At 37.2% G+C, this 22,058-nt stretch overlaps 1 protein-coding gene across 1 annotated transcript in view; it reads right to left on the reverse strand.

Moving 5' to 3' along the window:
• Nucleotides 1-22,058, reverse strand: part of nup133 (nucleoporin 133) — a 185,862-nt gene that overhangs the window by 117,298 nt on the left and 46,506 nt on the right. The window contains exons 6-8 of the mRNA XM_039748252.1: nucleotides 18,894-19,064; nucleotides 15,367-15,522; nucleotides 11,299-11,369 (exon numbers count right to left, since the gene is read on the reverse strand). Coding sequence (XP_039604186.1) covers nucleotides 11,299-11,369; nucleotides 15,367-15,522; nucleotides 18,894-19,064 — 398 coding nt within the window. The remainder of the gene's footprint in view (nucleotides 1-11,298; nucleotides 11,370-15,366; nucleotides 15,523-18,893; nucleotides 19,065-22,058) is intronic.

Consider the following 22,058-nt stretch of genomic DNA (forward strand, 5'->3'; position numbering starts at 1 on the left):
CTGTTCAATGCTTGTATGGACTGGGTGTTGGGCAAGGTCGTGGGGTCCAGCGGCTGTGGGACATCTGTTGGTGAAGAAAGATTCACGGATCTTGACTTTGCCAACGATGCTGTGATCTTCGTGGAGTCGACCTCTGATAAGTGGAAGAGGATGGATGGATGCAGATATATATATATATATATATATATATATATATATATATATATATATATATATATATATATATATATATATATATATAGGTCCAAGTCTTTACAGTCCTGGTGCTTCCTGTCTTGCTATATGGTTGCGAGACATGGACGCTGTCCAGAGACCTGAGACGAAGACTGGACTCCTTTGTTACTGTGTCTCTCTGGAAAATGCTTGGATACTGTTGGTTTGACTTTGTGTCAAATGAGTGGTTGTTCATGGAGTTCCGAATGAGGAGCATTATCTGCATTGTGAGGGAGTGTCAGTTACGGCAAGGGTAATCCGGCTCGTAAGATCCACATTGTTGGGGACCCGAGTGGCTGGACCAGGCCAAGGGGTCACCCACGTAACACCTGGCTGCAGCAGATAGAGGATCATTTCCAGAGGGTGGGACTGGACCGTACACCTGCCTGGGGGGTAGCAAAACGGGATTCTGAGTTGTTACGTGGTGTAGTGGGTGCGGCAACGCACTGTACCAGTGCATGCTCCCCAACTTCAGGTTTTATACAATAGAAATGAGAAAGAAATTAGCTTTTCAGATTTGAATTTTACTACAAGGTAACATGCAAAAAATAAGGGGTACAACAGAGTCAATGAGTAAACACCTGTGTGTTTCATTTTTGACACTTTTTTAAGTTCATGTCCTAACAAATTCAGCCTGTTACTATGACACTTTAATCATCAACACATGACTTGACAAGTGAACCCAATAAAAATGATAACCAATGTAGTGGGCAATTACTGTATACTGTATTAGCATTACTGTATAGTATTTTAATGATTTCAATCTTTGGGACAACAAGTCTATGAAGGGTTTTTATACTCTAAAACATGGGTGTCGAACTCCGGGCCTGGAGGACCACAGTGGCTGCAGGTTTTCATTCTAACCCCTTTCTTAATAAATGACCAGTTTACACTGCTAATTAACTTATTTTCCCTTCATTTTAATAGCCTTGTTTTTAAGGATTTAGTCCTCTGAATATATTCTTTTTTTTAATGAAATGACAGCCAAACAGAAATGAGATTTGAAGTGAGCCAACAAATGACAAGCTGAGTCTGACCTCAAACTCCATTTCATTTCAACAAATGACCAGCTAAACTGGGATTTCAAACTCAACTAATTTCACTCCAACTAATCTCTTAATTAGAAGCCAATTCTTGTTGATAATTAAACCCGTTATTTAATTTCATGGCTTGTTGCTGCTCTCATTCTGCCACAGCAGACATTTCCAAAACTGTTGATTTTCTGTTTTTTCTAAGAACGCCATCAAGATGTTTTGATGACCCAAGAGATCAGCATTACTGAGACCATCACCTTTCTTTATTTTCAGATATTGTGTGATGGGCACAGGTGAGCTGATCATGTGGCGGCTTGTTTTGTGTCTCATTATTGTTTGGCTGCTAGATAAGGAAAAAGAAACAACTAAGGGGCCAAGTTAATTAAAACTAAGGCAAAATAAATTAATTAGCAGCAAAAACTGGTCACTAATTAAGAAGATGGTTAGAATGAAAACCTGCAGCCACTGCGGCCCTCCAGGACCAGAGTTTGACACCCCTGCTCTAAAACAACTGAATCGAAAGTCTGTGTTGAAACAGGGATGTAGCCTGGTTCAATACTCCATTTAAAAGCCATGTGGTAGCAAAGAAAGCTAGACTGAAGATAAGCTGAGAGCTGCATATGGACACAAGAAACACTGATATTTAGGTTGTAACTGTACCAATAGTCACATAGTATTCTGCTTTCTTAATATTTTGGAGTATTTTTTATCAATAATACATAATTAAATGTGTAACTTAACTCTTGCCTAGTTCTTTACTCTGTCTAATTGCCTGAGGTTACCGATATAGAAGGGAAGGAGGTTGGAAGTGCTAAAAGTACTCGATGACAGAGTAATAAGTGTATGGGATTTTAAACATTTTATTAAAGTCTACACAAAAGAGTATAAAAGGGAAAATAGGGTCACAATAGGACCTTACACGCTAAAACACAAAATGCATTATCCTTTAAGCTACACAGCTGCAAAAGATAAATATTTTGAAAGCTTATTCAGACAAATACTAAAACAATCAATTAACCGTTTCATCTGAAAATCATGACTTGTAAACGAGAAAATCTCATTGTTTTTCACTCTTAAATTTCAGACAAAAAATGTAACAAAATAACATTTAAAATGTGCAGTCATATATAAAAAAACATATCACATTCAAATAAATTCAGTGTTCAATAATCAAATCCAATTGAAATAAATTCAGTGCCCAAAAACCTTTAAATAAATTTGAAATTCTGCTCTGAACTGTGAATATGTGCAAGTAAATGTTTTTCGGTTCAAACATAATTCCTAGAAAAAAATAAAAAATAAAATGAAAATGGTCAGCATGTTAATAGGTCATGTCTGACTTGCAAATTTACCCAATAGTAGGTAAAAGACACTTCAAGGTTGTCGATGTAGCAGAAATACAAAGAAAGGCACTGGCAAGCTTGGCCAGTGTAGGAAAATACTCCCTGTGAAGGGCCATCCACTTTAAAGGCGCATGATCCGTCACCAGAGTGAACACGCACCCAAGAGGTAGTACCGCAGCTGCGCCACCGCCCATTTGATCGCCAGAGCCTCCTTCTCCACCGCCGCACCTGGTCTCCCGTCCAACAGTTTCCGCTCAGGTACATAACGGGTGTTCAACACCGCCGACGCTTTGGCTCAACACGGCTCCCAAGCCTGTGTCCGGCGTCCGCCTGGAGGACAAAAGGAGAGAGAAGTTAGGGAGATTAAGATAGGTGCTGAAGTCAGAGCCCTTTTAAGTCACTGAATGCAGCCCCGCTTTATCAGACCATACCACCGTATTAGGAGCTCTTTTCTTTGTCAAGTCGGTCAAGGGCGCCTCTCGCGAGGCACAAACCGGCGGTAGTACCCGCCAAACCGAAAGGATTGGACTTGCCGCTTGGTTTGGACGGGCCAGGCCATTATGGCTTGCAACTTGGAACACTGTGGCCTCACAGTACCCCGCCCACTAGGTAGCCCAAATATTTGGCTTCCTCAACCCAAGTAACATTTCTTGGGGTTGATGCGAGCCCGCCTCTCCCAATGTCCGTAATACTGCTGTGACCTGCTGTATGTGCTCCTTCCAGGTGCTGGAATAGATGACAACGCCATCCAGATAGGCAGCACAGAACGAAGTTATGGGGCCGGAGCACTTTGTCCACCAGACGCTGAAAAGTCGCAGGCGCCTGTAACCCAATGGAAGGACACGATACTGCCAGTGTCCGCTAGGAGTGCTAAACGCGGTTTTTCCTTCGGACTCGCTAAAGGAACCTGCCAGTACCCCTTTGTCATGTCAAGTGTAGTCAAGAATTTGGCTGGTCCCAGTCTCGAGGAGGTCGCCCACGCGAGGCATGGGATAAGCATCAAATCGGAAACTTGGTTGAGCCGACGGAAGTCATTGCAAAACCTCCAACTGCCGCCAGGCTTAGCAATCAAGACGATGGGGCTGGACCAGGGACTACTACTTTCCTCGATCACTCCTAGTGCCAGCATTCGCTTGATTTCCAGTTCCACTTCTACTTTCTTTGCCTCCGGAGTCTGTAGGGTCGCCACGGACGATCACCCCGGTCAGTCACTATGTCGCGCAATCAGAGAGGTCCGACCTGGTTGTTCACTTACCACCTCTGGGACCGAGCGGATAGCTGCTTCGAGCTCCTGTCTCTGTCTGGGAGATAGCTGTTCACGAAATTAAGGGCACTTACTTCGCAAGAGAGCAGGGCTGTCCGGAGGAGGGATCGATCCCTCTCCTTCCACGGTTTCAGCAGGTTTACATGATATATTCGCCAGCTGGTCGGCGATTGGGCTGTTTCACCAAATAGTCACCAATCCCTTCCTCTCCTTAATTTCAGAGGGGCCTAGCCAATGTGCGAGCAGTTTAGAGTGTGAAGTAGGAACCAATACCATGACGCGATCCCCGTTGGAACTCCCGAGAGTCGTACACGGTCATACAGGCGGCCTGTGCTGATTGTGCCTCCTCGATATGACTTTTAGTATAGGTCTTATTACATCAAATCTATCGCGAATTGGGCGATATACTCCAAAATGTTAGTGGAGGGCTGTGCCTCCCCTTCCCAGCCCTCTTTAAAATATCTAATAAGCCCCGGGCTGTCTCCGTATAGTAATTCAAAGGGAGAGAACCCGTAGAGGCTTGAGGGACTTCCGTAGGCAAAGAGGACAAGGGGAGGAGTTGGTCCCAATCCTTTACTCATCTTCTAATATTAGCTATAGTAATGAACAGTGATAAATACATCTTTCTTGGCTACAGTATCATTTAACTTGTTTAATGTGAACTGGCTTACTGACAAGCTATTTGTTTTTAGGTTAAACAATTGTATGAAAACTAATTGATTAACACTAATTTCATGGTGAGCTACCAATTGCTAAACAAACAATTTTAAAGAATTTTCATATTTTTTAAACAGGAAAAAAAAAAAACACTACCAGAACAGATTCTCAGCATTCAGCACGTGGAGCATGAGAACAACAAAGTGCTCATAATTGGCGATTTCATAGTGAGGAATGTTAGAATTCCAAACTATGTTAAACCAGCAGTTAATGTTAAATACTTTGCAGGGGTGAAAATTTCTGACAAAGAGGCCCAATTGCATTGTGTCGCCAATGATGAAGTATCAACCTTATTGCTGTATATTGGCACTAATGATATTTATTTTCAGCAATCTGAGGTATTAAAGAGGAATTTCACCTCTCTATGCACCAAAGCTGTATCTGGCCCCTTACCAAGATTATATAGAGGGGATGTGATTTATAGCAGATTGTGTTCCCTTCACTGCTGGCTAGAAACCTGGTGTGCAAATAAAAGCAAAGCCTTTGTGAACAATTAGGATGATTTGTGGGAAAGACAAGGATTTTTCAAAAGAGATGGTCTTTATCCTAACTGGAGGGGATCTTATGTATTATCCCAAAATATGGCAGCAAAACTGCCTGGCTGACTGATTAGAGCACCATCCAGGCCACAGTCATGTGATTTTAAATTACAGTCTGTTGTTTATCCCACCTGTTACTTTCCTGCAGCAGTTACCCATAATCCCTGTGGTAGGACATCCAGAAAACGTAGTCATGATTTAGACCTTAAATTACTTGATAACCAAAAAACAAGGTGTATAATTAGACCAAGTCTGATGTGTGTCTCTCACTGAAACCTGGCTTAGTAAATATTACACTATTCCCCTACCTGAGGTGTCACCAGATGGATAAACATTCCTTCATAAATCTACAGATTCTGGTCAAGGAGGCAGCCTTGGAAAAATTCATTGTTACCAAATGCAAATCGCTTCTAAAACTTTAGACAACTTCATATCCTTTGAAGCATTCACTTTAAATATTAAAACAGATTCCAACATAAGTGTAGTGCTAGTCAATAGACCAACAGGGTCATATTCATTGTTCATGATTGAATTTGCCAAACTTTTATCTGATGTGGCTAAAAATTATGATCACATAGTGTTGATGGGGAATTTTAATGTGGAAACTGACACTTTTAGAAAACATTTTACTAACTTGTTAAATTCAGTAGGATTTTATCAGATTGTCAAAGGTCCAACTCATAATCATAACCACATACTAGATTTAATTATAACTAACAAAGTTGAAATTAAAAATTTAAATATTACTGCATTAAATGAACTTATTTCTGATCACTACTTAAGTTTGATTTGGTTCTGCCCTTACCAATACACTCACAGATTGGGTACTGTTTAGAACAGTGGCTAATTTGACATATGTGAATTCATATTTAAAGTGCAAAATACTAACAAACATTAACCATATAGTTTTTATGAACTTCTTTAATGAGAAAATTAAAATTATAAGATCCCAGATCTCAGCACCACAGTGCAACCCTCATACTAGCTTGGCAGACCCTGTCTCACATTGCATTCAACATTTAAGAAATTTTAATCCTCTAACAGAACTGGAAGTCCTGACTTTAATTTCTAAAATGAAACCTACTCCTTGTTCCCTACACCCTGTGCCAAAAAATGTAGTAAATACAATAGCATCAGATGTTCTTGCAGCACCTATTCTCAACATTATTAAAAGCTCATTATTGCAAGGCACAGTACCTGATGCACTAAACGTGTCAGACATTAAACCATTATTTAAAAAGACATACCCAAACATACTTAATAATTATACAGATATTTCAAATTTACCCTTTCTCTGTAAAATACTTGAAAAGGTAGTCGCCAATCGGCTTCCGTCACACCTTACGCATCACAATTCATTACAGAAATTCCGGCTTACTTGTCTGATTTTATCATGACTTACAAACCAGAACGTACATTAAGACCTCAAGATGCCGGTCTGCTTATGATTCCAAGGATTAATAAAATAACAGTGGGAGGTCGACCTTTTAGTTACAGGGCCCCTAAACTGTGGATTGGTCTGCCTGCTTCTATAAGGAATGTCCCTTCAGTCTCAGCTTTCAAATCCCGACTGAAGACTCACTACTTCAGTTTAGCATATCCTGACTAAAGCTGCTGATTAACTGTACATACTGCATCTCTGTTCTTAGTCATTAGCACTAAAACATAAGTAATATGATAGTTATAATTTGCTACTAACCCTTACCTATTCTGTTTCTCTTCTCAGTACTCAAATGTGGCACTGCCCTACTGCCAAGTTGTTTTGCCTGCCTAAGATAAAGTCATCTCTGATGAAGAATCACAGGAATCGTCGGGTTGAGGGGGTCGTTTCATCAGATTGGCTGACCCAGCTGCGGAATGGCCAATAGAGGCAGGCAGCTTGATGGCCAAGGTATCCAGGACTCTGAACAAATCCAAATTGTATTATTTAATGCCATCTACTGTTGAATTCTGCACTATTATATTGTATTGAGGATTACTTGTGTTCTGTTCTGTATATTGTATTGTATTTACCCTCCTTTTTTGACACCCACTGCACACCCAACCTATCTAGAAAGGGGTCTCTTTTTGAACTGTCTTTGCCAAGGTTTCTTCAATTTTTTCTCCCACAAGGGTTTTTCTTTGGGGGGAGTTTTTCCTTGTCTTCTTAGAGAGTCAAGGCTGAGGGGCTGTCAAAAAGCAGGACTTGTTAAAGCTCATTGCAGCACTTCATGTGTGATTTTGGGCTATACAAAAATAAAGCGTATTGTATTACAGTTAAACTGCAAAACAATGCAGCAAAGATGATATTTCTCCATAAAAAAACAGACTTTATAACAAGCATAAGATGAAACCAAATTTCAATCCAAATTTTTAGGAGCAGATCCACTATTTCACCCCATTCCACCTCATCCATCAGCTATTCTTCAGTCTGTTTTAGCCGTCAGAATTTCGACTAGAGAAAAATGGGGAAATGTTCAGACAGTGCAAGCTTAAAAGCTGAAAAAAAGAAACTGCCGCAAAATGTATTTCCTTCTGTCACTCCAAATGATAAAAGCCAGCCAAGCAGTAATGGCAAAATGGAGTTCTAACAAGCAGCTTCCAGACAAGACTAATCAAAGATGTCAGATGTGAAACCAAAGAGAAATGAAGCAAAATAATGTGAAAGCAAGCAAGCATTGGCACAACTGCAATAGTGAAAATCCAAACCACAGTTACTATTAAACAGAACTACATCCATCAGATCTTTATTTTTCCCTAAACTAAACAGTGACTATTTCCATAAACCAAGACCTTTTTCTGTGCCATTTCAGCCAGCTGGATTTACGGGATTATTTTATTGACTTTCGTAGCTCTAATGATGTTGAAAAATCCAAACCTAACTTTTACACTCGCACTACCTGCACATGATAAGATCACTTACATACTCACTAAAAGGTGTTACGGTAAAGATATGTTGTCTTTGTTTGGTTTAGGGGGTTAGGAATGTTGCGTTTAATTTTTATAAAGAAATTCCTCAAAGAACTTCAATAAATTAGATATGCTTCTCCAACCAGTCACTACTTTTTAATTGAGATCCCAGTACCTGAGAGGACTGATTTTAACAATGTCATTTTGACATTTTCAATGATAAAGAGAGAAAAAGTATTAAAAAATAATTTTCTCACCAAATAAAAGGCTAATTCTAAAATTATACACTTGAGTATTTAATTAACTAGTTGTCATACACAGGCAGGTTATAATGTGACATCACAATACAAAATAATCTATGTCATGTGATGTGAAAGCAAATAACATTACTGTCCCAATGTGAAGTCACTTTCTGTGGCCTCCATTACAACAGAAACACTGAAGTAAGGGGCCATGGAAGCATACTTGTACAGTGGTGTGAAAATTTGCCCCCTTCCTGATTTCTTATTCTTTTGCATGTTTGTCACACAAAATGTTTCTGATCATCAAACACATTTAACCATTAGTCAAATATAACACAAGTAAACACAAAATGCAGTTTTTAAATGATGGTTTTTATTATTTAGGGAGAACAAAAATCCAAACCTACATGGCTCTGTGTGAAAAAGTAATTGCCCCCTTGTTAAAAAATAACCTAACTGTGGTGTATCACACCTGAGTTCAATTTCCGTAGCCACCCCCAGGCCTGATTACTGCCACACCTGTTTCAATTAAGAAATCACTTAAATAGGAGCTGCCTGACACAGAAGTAGACCAAAAGCATGACATGGTGAACCTTCCCAGGAGTGGCCGGCCGACCAAAATTACCCCAAGAGCGTAGATACGACTCATCCGAGAGGTCACAAAAGACCCCAGGACAATGTCTAAAGAACTGCAGGCCTCACTTGCCTCAATTAAGGTCAGTGTTCACGACTCCACCATAAGAAAGAGACTGGGCAAAAACGGCCTGCATGGCAGATTTCCAAGACGCAAACCACTGTTAAGCAAAAAGAACATTAGGGCTCGTCTCAATTTTGCTAAGAAACATCTCAATGATTGCCAAGACCTTTGGGAAAATACCTTGTGGACTGATGAGACAAAAGTTGAACTTTTTGGAAGGCAAATGTCCCGTTACATCTGGCGTAAAAGGAACACAGCATTTCAGAAAAAGAACATCATACCAACAGTAAAATATGGTGGTGGTAGTGTGATGGTCTGGGGTTGTTTTGCTGCTTCAGGACCTGAAAGGCTTGCTGTGATAGATGGAACCATGAATTCTACTGTCTACCAAAAAATCCTGACGGAGAATGTATGGCCATCTGTTCGTCAACTCAAGCAGAAGCGATCTTGGGTGCTGCAACAGGACAATGACCCAAAACACACCAGCAAATCCACCTCTGAATGGCTGAAGAAAAACAAAATGAAGACTTTGGAGTGGCCTAGTCAAAGTCCTGACCTGAATCCAATTGAGATTCTATGGCATGATCTTAAAAAGGCGGTTCATGCTAGAAAACCCTCAAATAAAGCTGAATTACAACAATTCTGCAAAGATGAGTGGGCCAAAATTCCTCCAGAGCTGTAAAGACTCATTGCAAGTTATCGCAAACACTTGATTGCAGTTATTGCTGCTAAGGGTGGCCCAACCAGTTATTAGGTTCAGGGGGCAATTACTTTTTCACACAGGGCCATGTAGGTTTGGATTTTTTCTCCCTAAATAATAAAAACCATCATTTAAAAACTGCATTTTGTGTTTACTTGTGTTATATTTGACTAATGGTTAAATGTGTTTGATGATCAGAAACATTTTGTGTGACAAACATGCAAAAGAATAAGAAATCAGGAAGGGGACAAATAGTTTTTCACACCACTGTAGATTTTCAATTTAAAAAACACTCCAGAAGTGGCACTGATTGGCAAAAAAATGCTTCAATATTTAATCGTAAAAAGCAAAATGGCACTTTTCACACAACTGGAAATATAAAATAGTAAATTAAGTAGAAACTACATTTTACATATTAACAATTTATAAATATTATAGCCATACTTATACTTTCCAATGAATATTTATGCAAAAAACTAAAAATGCATCTCCATCATATCCTAGAAATGTGCAACTGAATGAGGGCATAATAATTAACTTGGAGCTAGATTAAGAAATGTTTGATGATCAGAAACATTTTGTGTGACAAACATGCAAAAGAATAAGAAATCAGGAAGGGGGCAAATAGTTTTTCACACCACTGTAGATCTAGACAAAACACAATAACAAAAACCAAAACATAAAAATATGAAAGTTTAACTTTTTCTCTCCTATAGAAAATGGCATGTAACTTATGAACTCTGTCTCTTAGATTAGATAGATCTTTTATCACTCTTATATAAAATGGCACAATGTGTGTGTTCAACATAGATTCTTTAGCTAATTATTAAGTTTCCTGTGGTTGTGCTGTGGCATTAGTTCTCACAGCAGCTATCCTCATCATTGGCTCAAACTTCTCACACAGAGCATGTACTCTGTGTGTGTGAGAGACAGTGAGAGCATGTGTAAGATGTTGTTCTGCACTCTCTTACTGTATTTAAGATGAGAAACTCATAATGGCTAGAACTTGTCCTTCACAAGGTTATTACCTTAAAGTTACACCAATATCTTAAAACAGCACATTAACTGGCTTTATCCCATCAGTTAAATTACAATTCGAATCAAAGTAATACTTATGGTTTGAGGTGAATGATACCCTGTTCCTTTTCCTGGTTGCCTTTTTCTAGACATTGAAAGAATTTTTAGCACACTTTGTTTCTTTGATAGGAACTCTTTTCCTTTGGTCACACCTTCAGGTTACTGGTGGTACTTCACTTTCTCTTTGAGGGTTTTAAATACACATCCTGGTACTCACTAATTCACATTGACATTATAATATTTGAATTTTTATCATTAGTAACTATTATAAGCTGTATTTTTGTGACTGGACAGAAAATGTCAGTGAATAAATTTAGTAGTACACGCACACGATAAAATAAATTATGAAGTCCATAATAACCATTTCATTCTATATAAATACCCCAAATAAAAAAAAACATGTTGTTGCATTTGCAGAAAACTCAACCTCTACCACAAATACAACTAAAGCCCTGTATCAAATTATTCTTTTAAACACAGTTCATCATACCAAGGGTCAGACAGGGCCAAAATTTCCATTAGTATATTTTTTTCAGAAAAATTTAATTACCCTTCAATAAAACTAGCAAAACAGTTCACTTACTGGCAAGGCTGCATGCATAGGTACATAACAGTGATGTCATCTTTAAACTTGTCATAATTACCATCAGATCCCTGTATAAAACAAAAAAAAAATGATTCAATACTATAAGGTAAAAACGTTTGTGCTATAAACACATTTTTTATTCCTTTTCCCAGATTGTTACAGTGGAAAAACCTTAAAAAGTATTAAGTATTACACAGAAACAATTTTTGCCAGAACAGAATTCCCAATGTACTGTATACATAGTGATGTACTAATTTAAGTCAATGCTGAAATTGCTCTGAAGGAAGATTGCATTCAGCTATTACAGTTGTAAACCCATAGAGTAAGCATTGCAACATTTTTCTAGTCAGACAGTACCTAAACTAAAAGTCACATGGGCTTATTATCTAAAAAGGTAATACTACCTATTGGCAACTACCTCCACTACCCAAAATACCAAGGTCTGCCAATATCACAAAGAGGAAGAGCTCTGTATTTCTTTGTATAAAAGAAATGGAAAAGTTTAGTTACACACGATGTAAACACCATCACTTATGATAAAACAATTCAAGATTCTGCAAACAGAACAGATGCACACAATGAATGTACTGCATTTGGAAAATTGGAATTTTCACCTGAATAATAAAATTATAAAATTATGAAATACAGCATGGATACTGCTTTGCTCAACTAGATATTCTATGCTGGTCAATATAGTGCAAAAGGTAATAATACTAAATAATATACACCAAAGCTTCCCTCAAGGCACACTTCAGTAATAAATTAAAACAGAACAGGTTGTTTCACTTTAATGAAAATAACTTTCTTGCATTTTCTGTTATTTATCCAGTACACTAGAAATCTCTACTGCTTTTATTTACTCAGGAAATAAGTGAAAAATGACAGTCACACAACATGCTGCAAGTACAACTGCAGCTCAGCACGAACTGGATTACACCCTCAGCTCTACACTGATTAAGGAACAGTTCTTACTCAGTCCAGCATTATTTGTTTCAATACACAAAAACCAGAAATATTTTACGGTTAGAGATACTCTGGGCCAGTAGAGTTGAGCAGTTAAAAAAAAAAAATTACTAAAAACCACCTCTTTAATCGCACTAAAGGGATCTCTTTATCCCTTAAAACTACTAGCATCACTTGCATTCCATCATACTAAGGGTAAGTGGAAATTGGTTTGTTTCATGAAATTAATTTATATTTGCTATTTTATTGGCTTACCGCTAATAGCTAAGTTTGTACATTTTCATACAATGGTTTTAACATGCTCCATAAATAAATTAGGATAGTAGCATAATCAAAGATTAATTAAAGACTTCAGTAGTGGCGGCTGGACATGGGACTATGCAATCCTATGTAAATGCGGAATAATAAAACACTTGCTTCAAACAGCAATAGTCATTTGTAATAATATTCATTTCTCTCATTAAGTTTTATAAAAAACATTTAATCATAATGGTGAATAAAAACAATCAATTTTTTTCAAGAAACTGAAAATTTCTTTGTGATTTGCAATGTCTAAATAGCAGACTACACTTGTGTATATTTAAATATAAATACAACTCTCTGTGCTACCCATCTATGATGGGTTCAAATCTATGTAAATAACATAGAACTTAGCAATAGCATTTGCAGTGCACCATGCAATGTATAGGCATCTGTTATTTATTTATTTTTTACAAGCATTGTAACAATCTACACGAGAGAACAGGCCATTCAGCCCAACAAAGCTCGCCATTCTTTTCTGCTTAATTCTTACAAAATAACATCAAGTCATAAACTTGGTAGCTTACACACCTGTAGCCCTGGAATCAATTAATTAATCAACTGTAGAATCACCATGCAGCATGGTCTCAATGCACCTTATAAATTAGAAGAACTCATGGGACAAGATATGAAGTAAGTGAATAAAAACAGAAATTAAAAATATCAATGTTGAGGGAATAATAAATAACACTGAAATAAAATGACTTTAAAACATTAAAAGTTATGTCAACAAGTAATAAAAAAGAATAATACTAATTTAAGCATTTAAGGAATATTCCCTGTAGATTCCCTACTTTCTAAGGCAGGCTGTAATGAAGGGAGTAAAGATAGTGGACATTTTTAAAACAAGATGAAAAACCTGAGTGTGCCTAGTCACTCTTCTTTGGACTTTTTCCCAATGTTGCTCTGTCCTTTTTGTAGCCTACAAAATAACACTGTACAAGGTACTCCAGAGGAGGCCTCACCAGCTTCAGCATAACCTCTTTGGATTTGTACTCCACACATTGTGCTATATAAACTAACATTCTATTAGCCTTCTTAATGGCTTCTGAACATTTTCTGGCAGTTGATAATGTTGAATCCACTACAACTCCTAAATACTTCTCTTAATGTGTACTTTCAATTTTCAATCCTCACATTGTGTATTCAAACATTTTCTCTTCTTATGTGTAATACATTAATCCTTCCTCGATCGTGTGGGTTGCGTTCCAGAACCCCCCGCGATAGGTGAAAATCCGCAAAGTAGAAACCATATGTTTGTATGGTTATTTTTATATATTTTAGGCCCTTAGAAACTCTCCCACACTATTTATAAATATTCTCCGCACAGTTATACAGTAAACCCTTGTTTATCACGGTTAATCCGCTCTAGACAGATAAATGAATTTCCACGAAGTAGAATTCTTTATTTATAAATCTAATATTTTCGCAGTTACAGCATAGAAAACCTGTTTACGACCTTCTAAATACATTTTTTAACATTATTAGAGCCCAATAGACATGAAATAACACCCTTTAGTCAAAAGTTTAAACTGTGCTCCATGACAAGACAGAGATGACAGTTCTTTCTCACAATTAAAAGAATGCAAACATATCTTCCTCTTCAAAGGAGTGGCATCAGGAGCAGAGAATGTCAGAGAGAAAGAGAAAAGTAAACAATCAAAAATCAATAGGGGTGTTAAGCTATTAAGTATGTTACACATATTCCTATACAAATCATTCATATATATTAAAAACAACAGTTTCCCTATCACTGACCTCTGTGGAACACCACTCTTAATGTCAGCCAATTCTGATAAAGGTTCCTGGCACCATAACCCTTTGCTTCCTGTGTCTGGCCCAATTTTGCACCCATCTACAAACACCACCTTGAATTCCCACTTTTTTAGTGTGACACCCAACCTCTCATGTGTCAACTTATCATGATTTCGGAATGTCAAGATCAAACATGTCATATGCTCTACTTCAATCATATTCATTTGTTGCTTCCTCATAGAATTCCAGCATATTGGTAAAACATGACCTCCAACTTTCTTCCTTATGAACATATGTGCCCTCACTTTTCTACTAGCATTAACAATTGACTATACGAGTGATATATGGTGTTCTATCCATTTATTCTATATATGCTCTCACTTTTTTTTCTCCACTAAGGAATCACTGTTGCTGTTACTTTTAACTATTCGTCATTACAATGCAAGTTATTGACTCAGAGATGCTGGTGCCAGCTACTGCTGCTTACTAGCCTGCCTTGCTGATGCCAGTTTGACTACAAAGAACAAGAACAAGATCAAGCACAAGTAATAAGCACCTTTTCCCAAAGACTAAAACTCAGCTATTTTTTTTTTCATTTTTTTCCCCCTTGCTCACAGAGGAGCAAAGGAAAAAAAAATGAAAAAAGCTTTAGAAACTCCAGCACGGCTACCCTGGCAATAAACACAACATGTTTTTAACAGCATGACTTATTTTTTTAATTAACTCTTACACCTCTGAACACAAAACTTTCAGCAGTTTCTCTTCCACTCGCAAGGATGACATCAGCACATCAGTAGATCTCATTCTCCAATAAGTTCCTTGGTATGGGGTTTCTGAAAACAGTGTTAATATTTGTGATGTACCATTTGTTGAAATGACAAATGCAATGCATTTTAATACTAAAAATGTTTGCAACATGCCATCTTTGGGTTTCACATAGACATAGCAATTGGATGGACACACAGGAAGACACTGAGACACTTACAATTTTATTAGTATATAGATATATTTGTCCACCTTAATATACACAATAAATGTATTACCCACCCAGACTGCATCACATATTTTCTCATTTAGATTTCTCTGGATATCCCAGCTAAGCACTTGTCGTTCCGAGTGATCATCAATTTCCCATTTATTGACATTGCTACTCGTCAGTGTATACAGGCTACTGCTTCTTCTGTCCCATATCAGACTGTGGAGCTTAGGAAGAGGGGGGAAAAAAATCAAAATACAGTAAGACACACACAAACTAAAAAAATATATATATATCACATTTTTAATAAAGACTGAGTTCCTCCATGCTACCTCTCTAGCTAGCCAAGTCATTAGGCTCAGGACAGCTTATCAATACATCTTTGTATGACGAGCACACAAGCAACATTGGGATAAACTTCTAATCCTGCCTAGAGTCTATTGAGGCATGGAAAAATGTCAGTGTAGGTCCTGGAGAAAATTGTGTACATCAATTGGGTTTTGAAGACCTTTTAGTCAGGGAAATGAAGAAAAGTATGTAATGAGGGTGAATGTCTGGAAGATAAAGGAGGGAGTATGAGAACTAGATTTACTAAAAAAAAAAAAAAAGTCAGCAAGAGCATATAAGGTTTGAAAAACATTACAAATGACACGCAAAAATCAATGAAAAATACCTAAATGAAAACAACTTAAGAAGCCAGGAGATGGACAAAGGCACCACCGTGGCATACGCAAACATGGAAGAAGAATGCCGAGTAAGTTATGGCAACTGAGGAAACAAAGAGATGCCATAAGCAGAGTCAGAAAACAAAGGCAGTGGGCTACATGATGATGTATAATAAAGTAAAGTGAAATGCTAGGAAAAGCAGCTGTAAGACCACAAATAGTCAAGAGATGGGAATTAGCAGAATAAGGGAAGAAAGAGGTATGTAGTAGGTGTGAACTGCTTGAATGCCAAAGGGAATATATCGTGATTGATAGTAATGGGATTTAAACCAAGAAGAAGTACATGAGGAAATTGTTGTTTGTAATGAAAAAACAAACTAATAGAGCTGTGAGTTTTCAAAAGTGGAATTCACAACAATTTAAAAGATTAGGATGGGTAAACCAGGAGGATCAACTACAGTAGCACTGGAAATGTTAAAAGCAACAAAGGTCCTCCAAGATGACCAGATGGAGTGTAGACATATCAAGTGATCAAGCTTTTGGAGCTAGTAATGAAGGTTGTTGACAGAATGCTAAACATTAGGGATCAGACAAGGGTGAGTGAAATGTACTTTGTTTTCATGCCTGGTAAGAAAATGTGATCTTTGCCACCAGACAAATGAAGGAAAAGTATCAGGCAAAGGAGGAAAAGCTGCATTATGTATCTGGAGATTTGCAAAAGCCATCTAACAAGGTAACACAAAATAGTTCATGAGGTGAGCACTAAGAAAGTTTGTGAGGATGAATATTTAGTGCCTATGATATTGAGAAAGCTTCAATACTGTATGAAAGCAAATGACAGTAGAAGTAAAGGAGGTTGCAACAGGGATGGCAGTGATGGATTTCATGCCAGTGATGAAGGTGGTGACCAAATAAGCATCTGAAGGATTGCCATGGAAGCTCTTGTATACATCTTACCTGAAGAAGGGGCCCAAGTTGCCTCGAAAGCTTGCATATTCTAATCTTTTTAGCTAGCCAATAAAAGGTATAATGTTGCTTGACTTGTCATTACAGCCATAATGGCTAACAAGGCACAACATCCTAGTACTGAAGCTCTTATAATAAATGACAAAAAGCAAAGCTGAACTGAACAAAAAGATACTGAAATAGAAAGTTGGTTTGGGAACTGCACTGTTGGTAGAAACTCCAATGTACAGGTTGTCAGGAGAGTCTACATTAAAAAAATGTAGCTGTGGGTAGAGTAGGCCGCAAGTGTTAAGTACAACTTTTGTGTGTGTTTTTTAAAGTGTAGGAGAAGGGTGTAGAATGCTGATATAGCAAGTATACAATTAGATATCATGAAGTCGTTTTGGAGAAATTGAAAAGTGCTATTTTGAATGCAGTGATAAAAAGAGGGAAAGATGGAAGGAAGAAATTCTGGGAGTAAATATCTATTCTGTGGCATTGACAAAAAGTTTGAGGCTATGTGAAGAGTAGTATACTGTGAAGGAACGATACGTCTAATGAAGCAAAGGCATGAAAAAAGAATAAGAATATTCAATTCAAAGTGAAGAGAGAGTTGTGACGTAAGATGAAAATAAATGCTGAATTAGAGAAACAGACTAAGGTGGTTTGGGCAATTGGAGCGAAAAGCAAAAGATGATAGTGTATAAAAGGTGAACACAGACTTAGGCCAGGTTTATACTTCATGCGACGCATGCTCCATCGGACAATCCTGTTACGCAAGCATTTTACTGTTTATACTGGTGCAGGTACTTTACATAAATCTGGAAGAATCCACCAGGTAGCAGCGCAAGATATCACAGTGAGAACAGGTTCGGCTTCGCTCTGTTGTGAATTGTCCGAAACACCCATTAAATTCTGATGATACCTTACCACAATATCTCTGAAAAGGATGTTTAATGATTAAATCCATTAATCCAGGGATGTGTCCATTCCAGCAAGCATTGGGCATGAGGCAGAAACAATCCCTAGACGGGGCATCAGCTCATCGCTAGATAAATACAAGCACTTAAGTACACTAGCGTAATTTTAGTGTCACCAAATCTGCATGTCTTTGGAAGGAAACAGGATCCCACTGTGGAAACCCAGCAGGAAAACATGCAAATTCAAGGCAGGGAATACCAGCGATGTGACTCCCTGCAAGACAGCAGTGCTACCGCTCCTCCACCGTGTCACCCCCATGTGTGTAATTATTAACAGTATTCATTATTTAAACAAAATTAACAATTTATCTGTAAAATGTAACATACATACTTTAATGCATTTCATCATGAAAGTAATATCAAGTGTAAATCTAATAATTCTAAATGTGCAGAGAGTTAGAATATGATACATTTAAAGTTTTCTGTGTGGTGATCTATTGCTGTTTGCCGCTGCTGTCAGGTTTGGAGGAAACCCCAGGAAAAAAAAAAAGACGGCACAAAAGATGGTATGTGAGACTTTTAAAATGTACTGTATTATTACGTTAGGGAATAAGTGATGCTTGAATATAAAAGCACCACAAATGCATCTGTATGTTGGCATTTTGCTTCACCACATCAAACTATTCATCAAACATCTAAGCACACACATCTATCTCGTAGGATCCACATAGTGGCTTTCTGTCACATGTAGATAGTAAACAGAGACTCTGACATCACATTCCAACTTTTATCACACTGCTCCCCCCGACTTTTTCTGGTTCTGCAACTTGTGCACGCGTCACATTAATTTCTATGGACCTGCTCAGAGGACGCATCAAATAAACGCTGGGAATGCGTGTATGACTATACTTTACACTTTAACTGCACTTCATTTTGTCCTTTAACAATACTGCATTTCCAATACAGTGGAAGTATGCTTTAAGAGAAGGAGCATCATATTACCAAGACTTACACAAAGAAAGCATTACCTTAAGTATAATTATGACAATTTCCATACAAATAACTCACTGTTATATCAGTAGGGGGAGTTAGAATTCCAAACAGAGTAGACATCCTACGTCCAATCCCAGACAGCATACCCTGCCCTTGCTGCAAAGTACGTTGCTGAATTCTTCCACAACTGTCTGGACCAAGACGTATCAGTTGGTTTTTAAAGGATGACACAACAAAACTACTTCCCTACACAAAAAAAAAAAAGGTTTTGTAAACATTGAGTAAAAAATTGTATTTATTTTTAAAACATCATTCCTAGCAAGTCTACAAGTCAATAAAGCTATACTTCTAACACACTTCTAAATGCCAGATTTATTTAGAATGGGAAAAAGAGACACATTCAAAAGCATTACAGATAAGACAGGTAAAATACTGACATGAAATCTTAAATTAAAAGGTACTCCTCCCCCATATGAAGAGAAAAATAATATATTATTATATAATTTACCTATAAAAAGGGAACCTGGCAAAGAACTACACGAGGTTAAACATGGTTTATAAAGTATGTGTATTTTCTGTTCCTACACATTTTGTAATCTTTGTGTTCTTTTTTTTTTTGTGTGTGAATATCCACTTCTTTAATTTTGATGGTTAACCTCTCATGTGCTACATATTCAACACCTCTCGAACAAATGGACCAAGTAATATGCTTTTGCCGCTTCCTTAAAGAACTCCACCGTACTCATAAAACCTGATCTCCTCCCCCACCATCTGAACGCATCTTAAGTGCTTAGCAACATCCCTGCTCTTTGCCATGTGATGCTTGATCTCCTCCTTAATAACACTTGATGACTATTTTTTTTTTTAATAAATTTTAATTCTTTGAAACTCTTTGGAAATTATGATAGACAACTTCAAAGTGAACACAAGTACTATTTCAGACCAACTGTAACATATAGGAATCTGGAGAAACATTAAATTAACTTTTACTGATTTAAATACGTTTAAATATGTTTAATTGCTTGTTGATGCTGACACATCGTATTAGTTTAATTGAGCAATTTCTTAAAACAAACATTTTAGACAGTCTCTCTCCTGACTAAGTATACCTAAGCATTAGTATTTTAATTGCATGTTGAACAAGCTGCCTGGACTAAACAAAACAGCTTTTGTGGGCAAAATATTAATAGACTTAAAATTTTAAACGAAATCACAATAAAATCGTATGTGAGAAGAAAATATAAGGGTAGTTTTTGTAATCAGCAGGCCAACATCCATAAGATACTCCCAGAAAAGTTCAAGAAACAAAATCTTAAATCGTCCAAGGTAATTGTAGCCATCAGTTTACCTGCTATGTATCTTTTCAGTCTAGAGTTACTTGGATCAGCCTGATCACCTTTTTAAATAATGGGATAATTGCTAGTTTCTAATCCTAAAGATTGCGTGCAGTACTTTTCAAAAACAAGTGTCAAAGATTTATATATGCACTCACTAACCTCTTTAAATAATCCAGGATTAAATATAATATGGAAGAAAAAATTGTATTAACTTGGTTTGTTCAAAAAATTTGGCCACTTCTGATTTGGATCAATTCTGTTTCTGAAAGGCCCCACTGTATTCAGTATGTGGCCAAAATCAGCGGCACCATTTCAGTCAAATGAGGAGTGGGTAACAATGAGACAGAGTACTAAGAAGTTAAAATACAGTCGCTCAGCAGTCCCGACTCTTCCTATCACTGCTGCCTCTGGTTAAAGACATTTTTCATGTTTGTGGCTCATCAACTCATAATTGAGATCTACCATGTACCAGGGGTGCTCTTCAGTGCGGAATTTAATTTTAACTGAGCTTAACGTTCAAAGATCTTTGGAGCATAAGGATATATTGGCTGTATTTGCTGTAGACAACAGTAATACCTTTAAAAGACACTTTGTTTTTTAAAATTTCTATTATGTGAAATTTTTACTTTATTTTTTAAATACTGTATTACAATGTGCAATTTGTAATTTTTTTTTATTACTGTACGCATCTTACATTTATTTGCATTTCATTTTACTTTTTCACTTTTAGATAGAACTTTATTTGTCCCCGGGGGAAATTTGGCTTTTTACAGAAGCTCTTTAAATAAATATATACATAGATAGAAAGACATATATATTTTTTTCAGCATAGAGGTATGTGGGAGGTGAGGAAAACTGGGCATGTTTTGTTTAACAAAGTTTCTAATTTGAAGGTAGTGAAAGAAATGTGTTGCTGGAAAGTTAAATTTGGAGTGTAATTGTTCATAGGATGCAAAGATGTTGTCTATGTACAGATCTCTAAATGATTTAATCCAGAATGTTTTCCAGACGCATACGTTTGAAAGGGTGGATAAAGGTGGTTCTCTCTTGCAGAGGTGCCACAGATAAAAGCTACTTTATCTTAAAATAGTTCCTACATTGGTTCCATATTCTGAGTGAGTGAAGCACAATTGGGTTATTAGTGTATTGGCGATTGGTGACTTGTACTTACTAGGGCACAAAGCAAGGAATATAAAGAAGTACTGCAGGATTTTATTTCTATTGCAGACCAAGCCTGTGCATGTCCATCTCTTTGTGTCCAAGTCCAGGTTTTTATAGCTTGTATATTTGCTGCCTAGTAATAAAATTGAAAGTTAGGTAGAGCCAAGGCACCTTCCGCCTTAGGTATTTGTGGGCTGTCCTTTGGATAAGTGGATGTTTTGAATTCCAAATAAATTAGGTTATGGTAGAATCTAATTTCTTAAAAATTATTTATTGATGTATATTGGAGTGTTTTGAAATAAAAAAGAAGCTTAGGAAGGATATTTATCTTAACAATGCTAAAGTGAGATGAAGGATAGACCATCTATGCAAGTCTTGCTTTATTTTTTCCATACAGATGGCAAAATTTTGTTAATAAAGAGCTTTATTTTTACTTATGATGCTTACACCTAGGTATTTAAACTGATCTGCGATGATTAAATTAAAAACTTGGACACAAATAGATGAACATACACAGGCTTGGTCCGCAATAGAAGTAAAATCCTGCAGTACTTCTTTATATTCCCTGCTTTGTGCCCCAATAAATGCAAGTTATCGGCAATATACTAATAACCCAATTGTGCTTCGATCACTCAGAATATGGAACCAATGTAGAAAGCATTTTAAGATGGAGAATCTGATCTGTGGCACCTCTGCAAGAGAACCACCTCTTTCATCCCTTGCAAACATATGCAGTTTTTAA

This window comes from Polypterus senegalus, chromosome 3 (assembly GCF_016835505.1).
Source record: "Polypterus senegalus isolate Bchr_013 chromosome 3, ASM1683550v1, whole genome shotgun sequence".
NCBI classification, from domain to species: Eukaryota; Metazoa; Chordata; class Cladistia; order Polypteriformes; family Polypteridae; genus Polypterus; species Polypterus senegalus.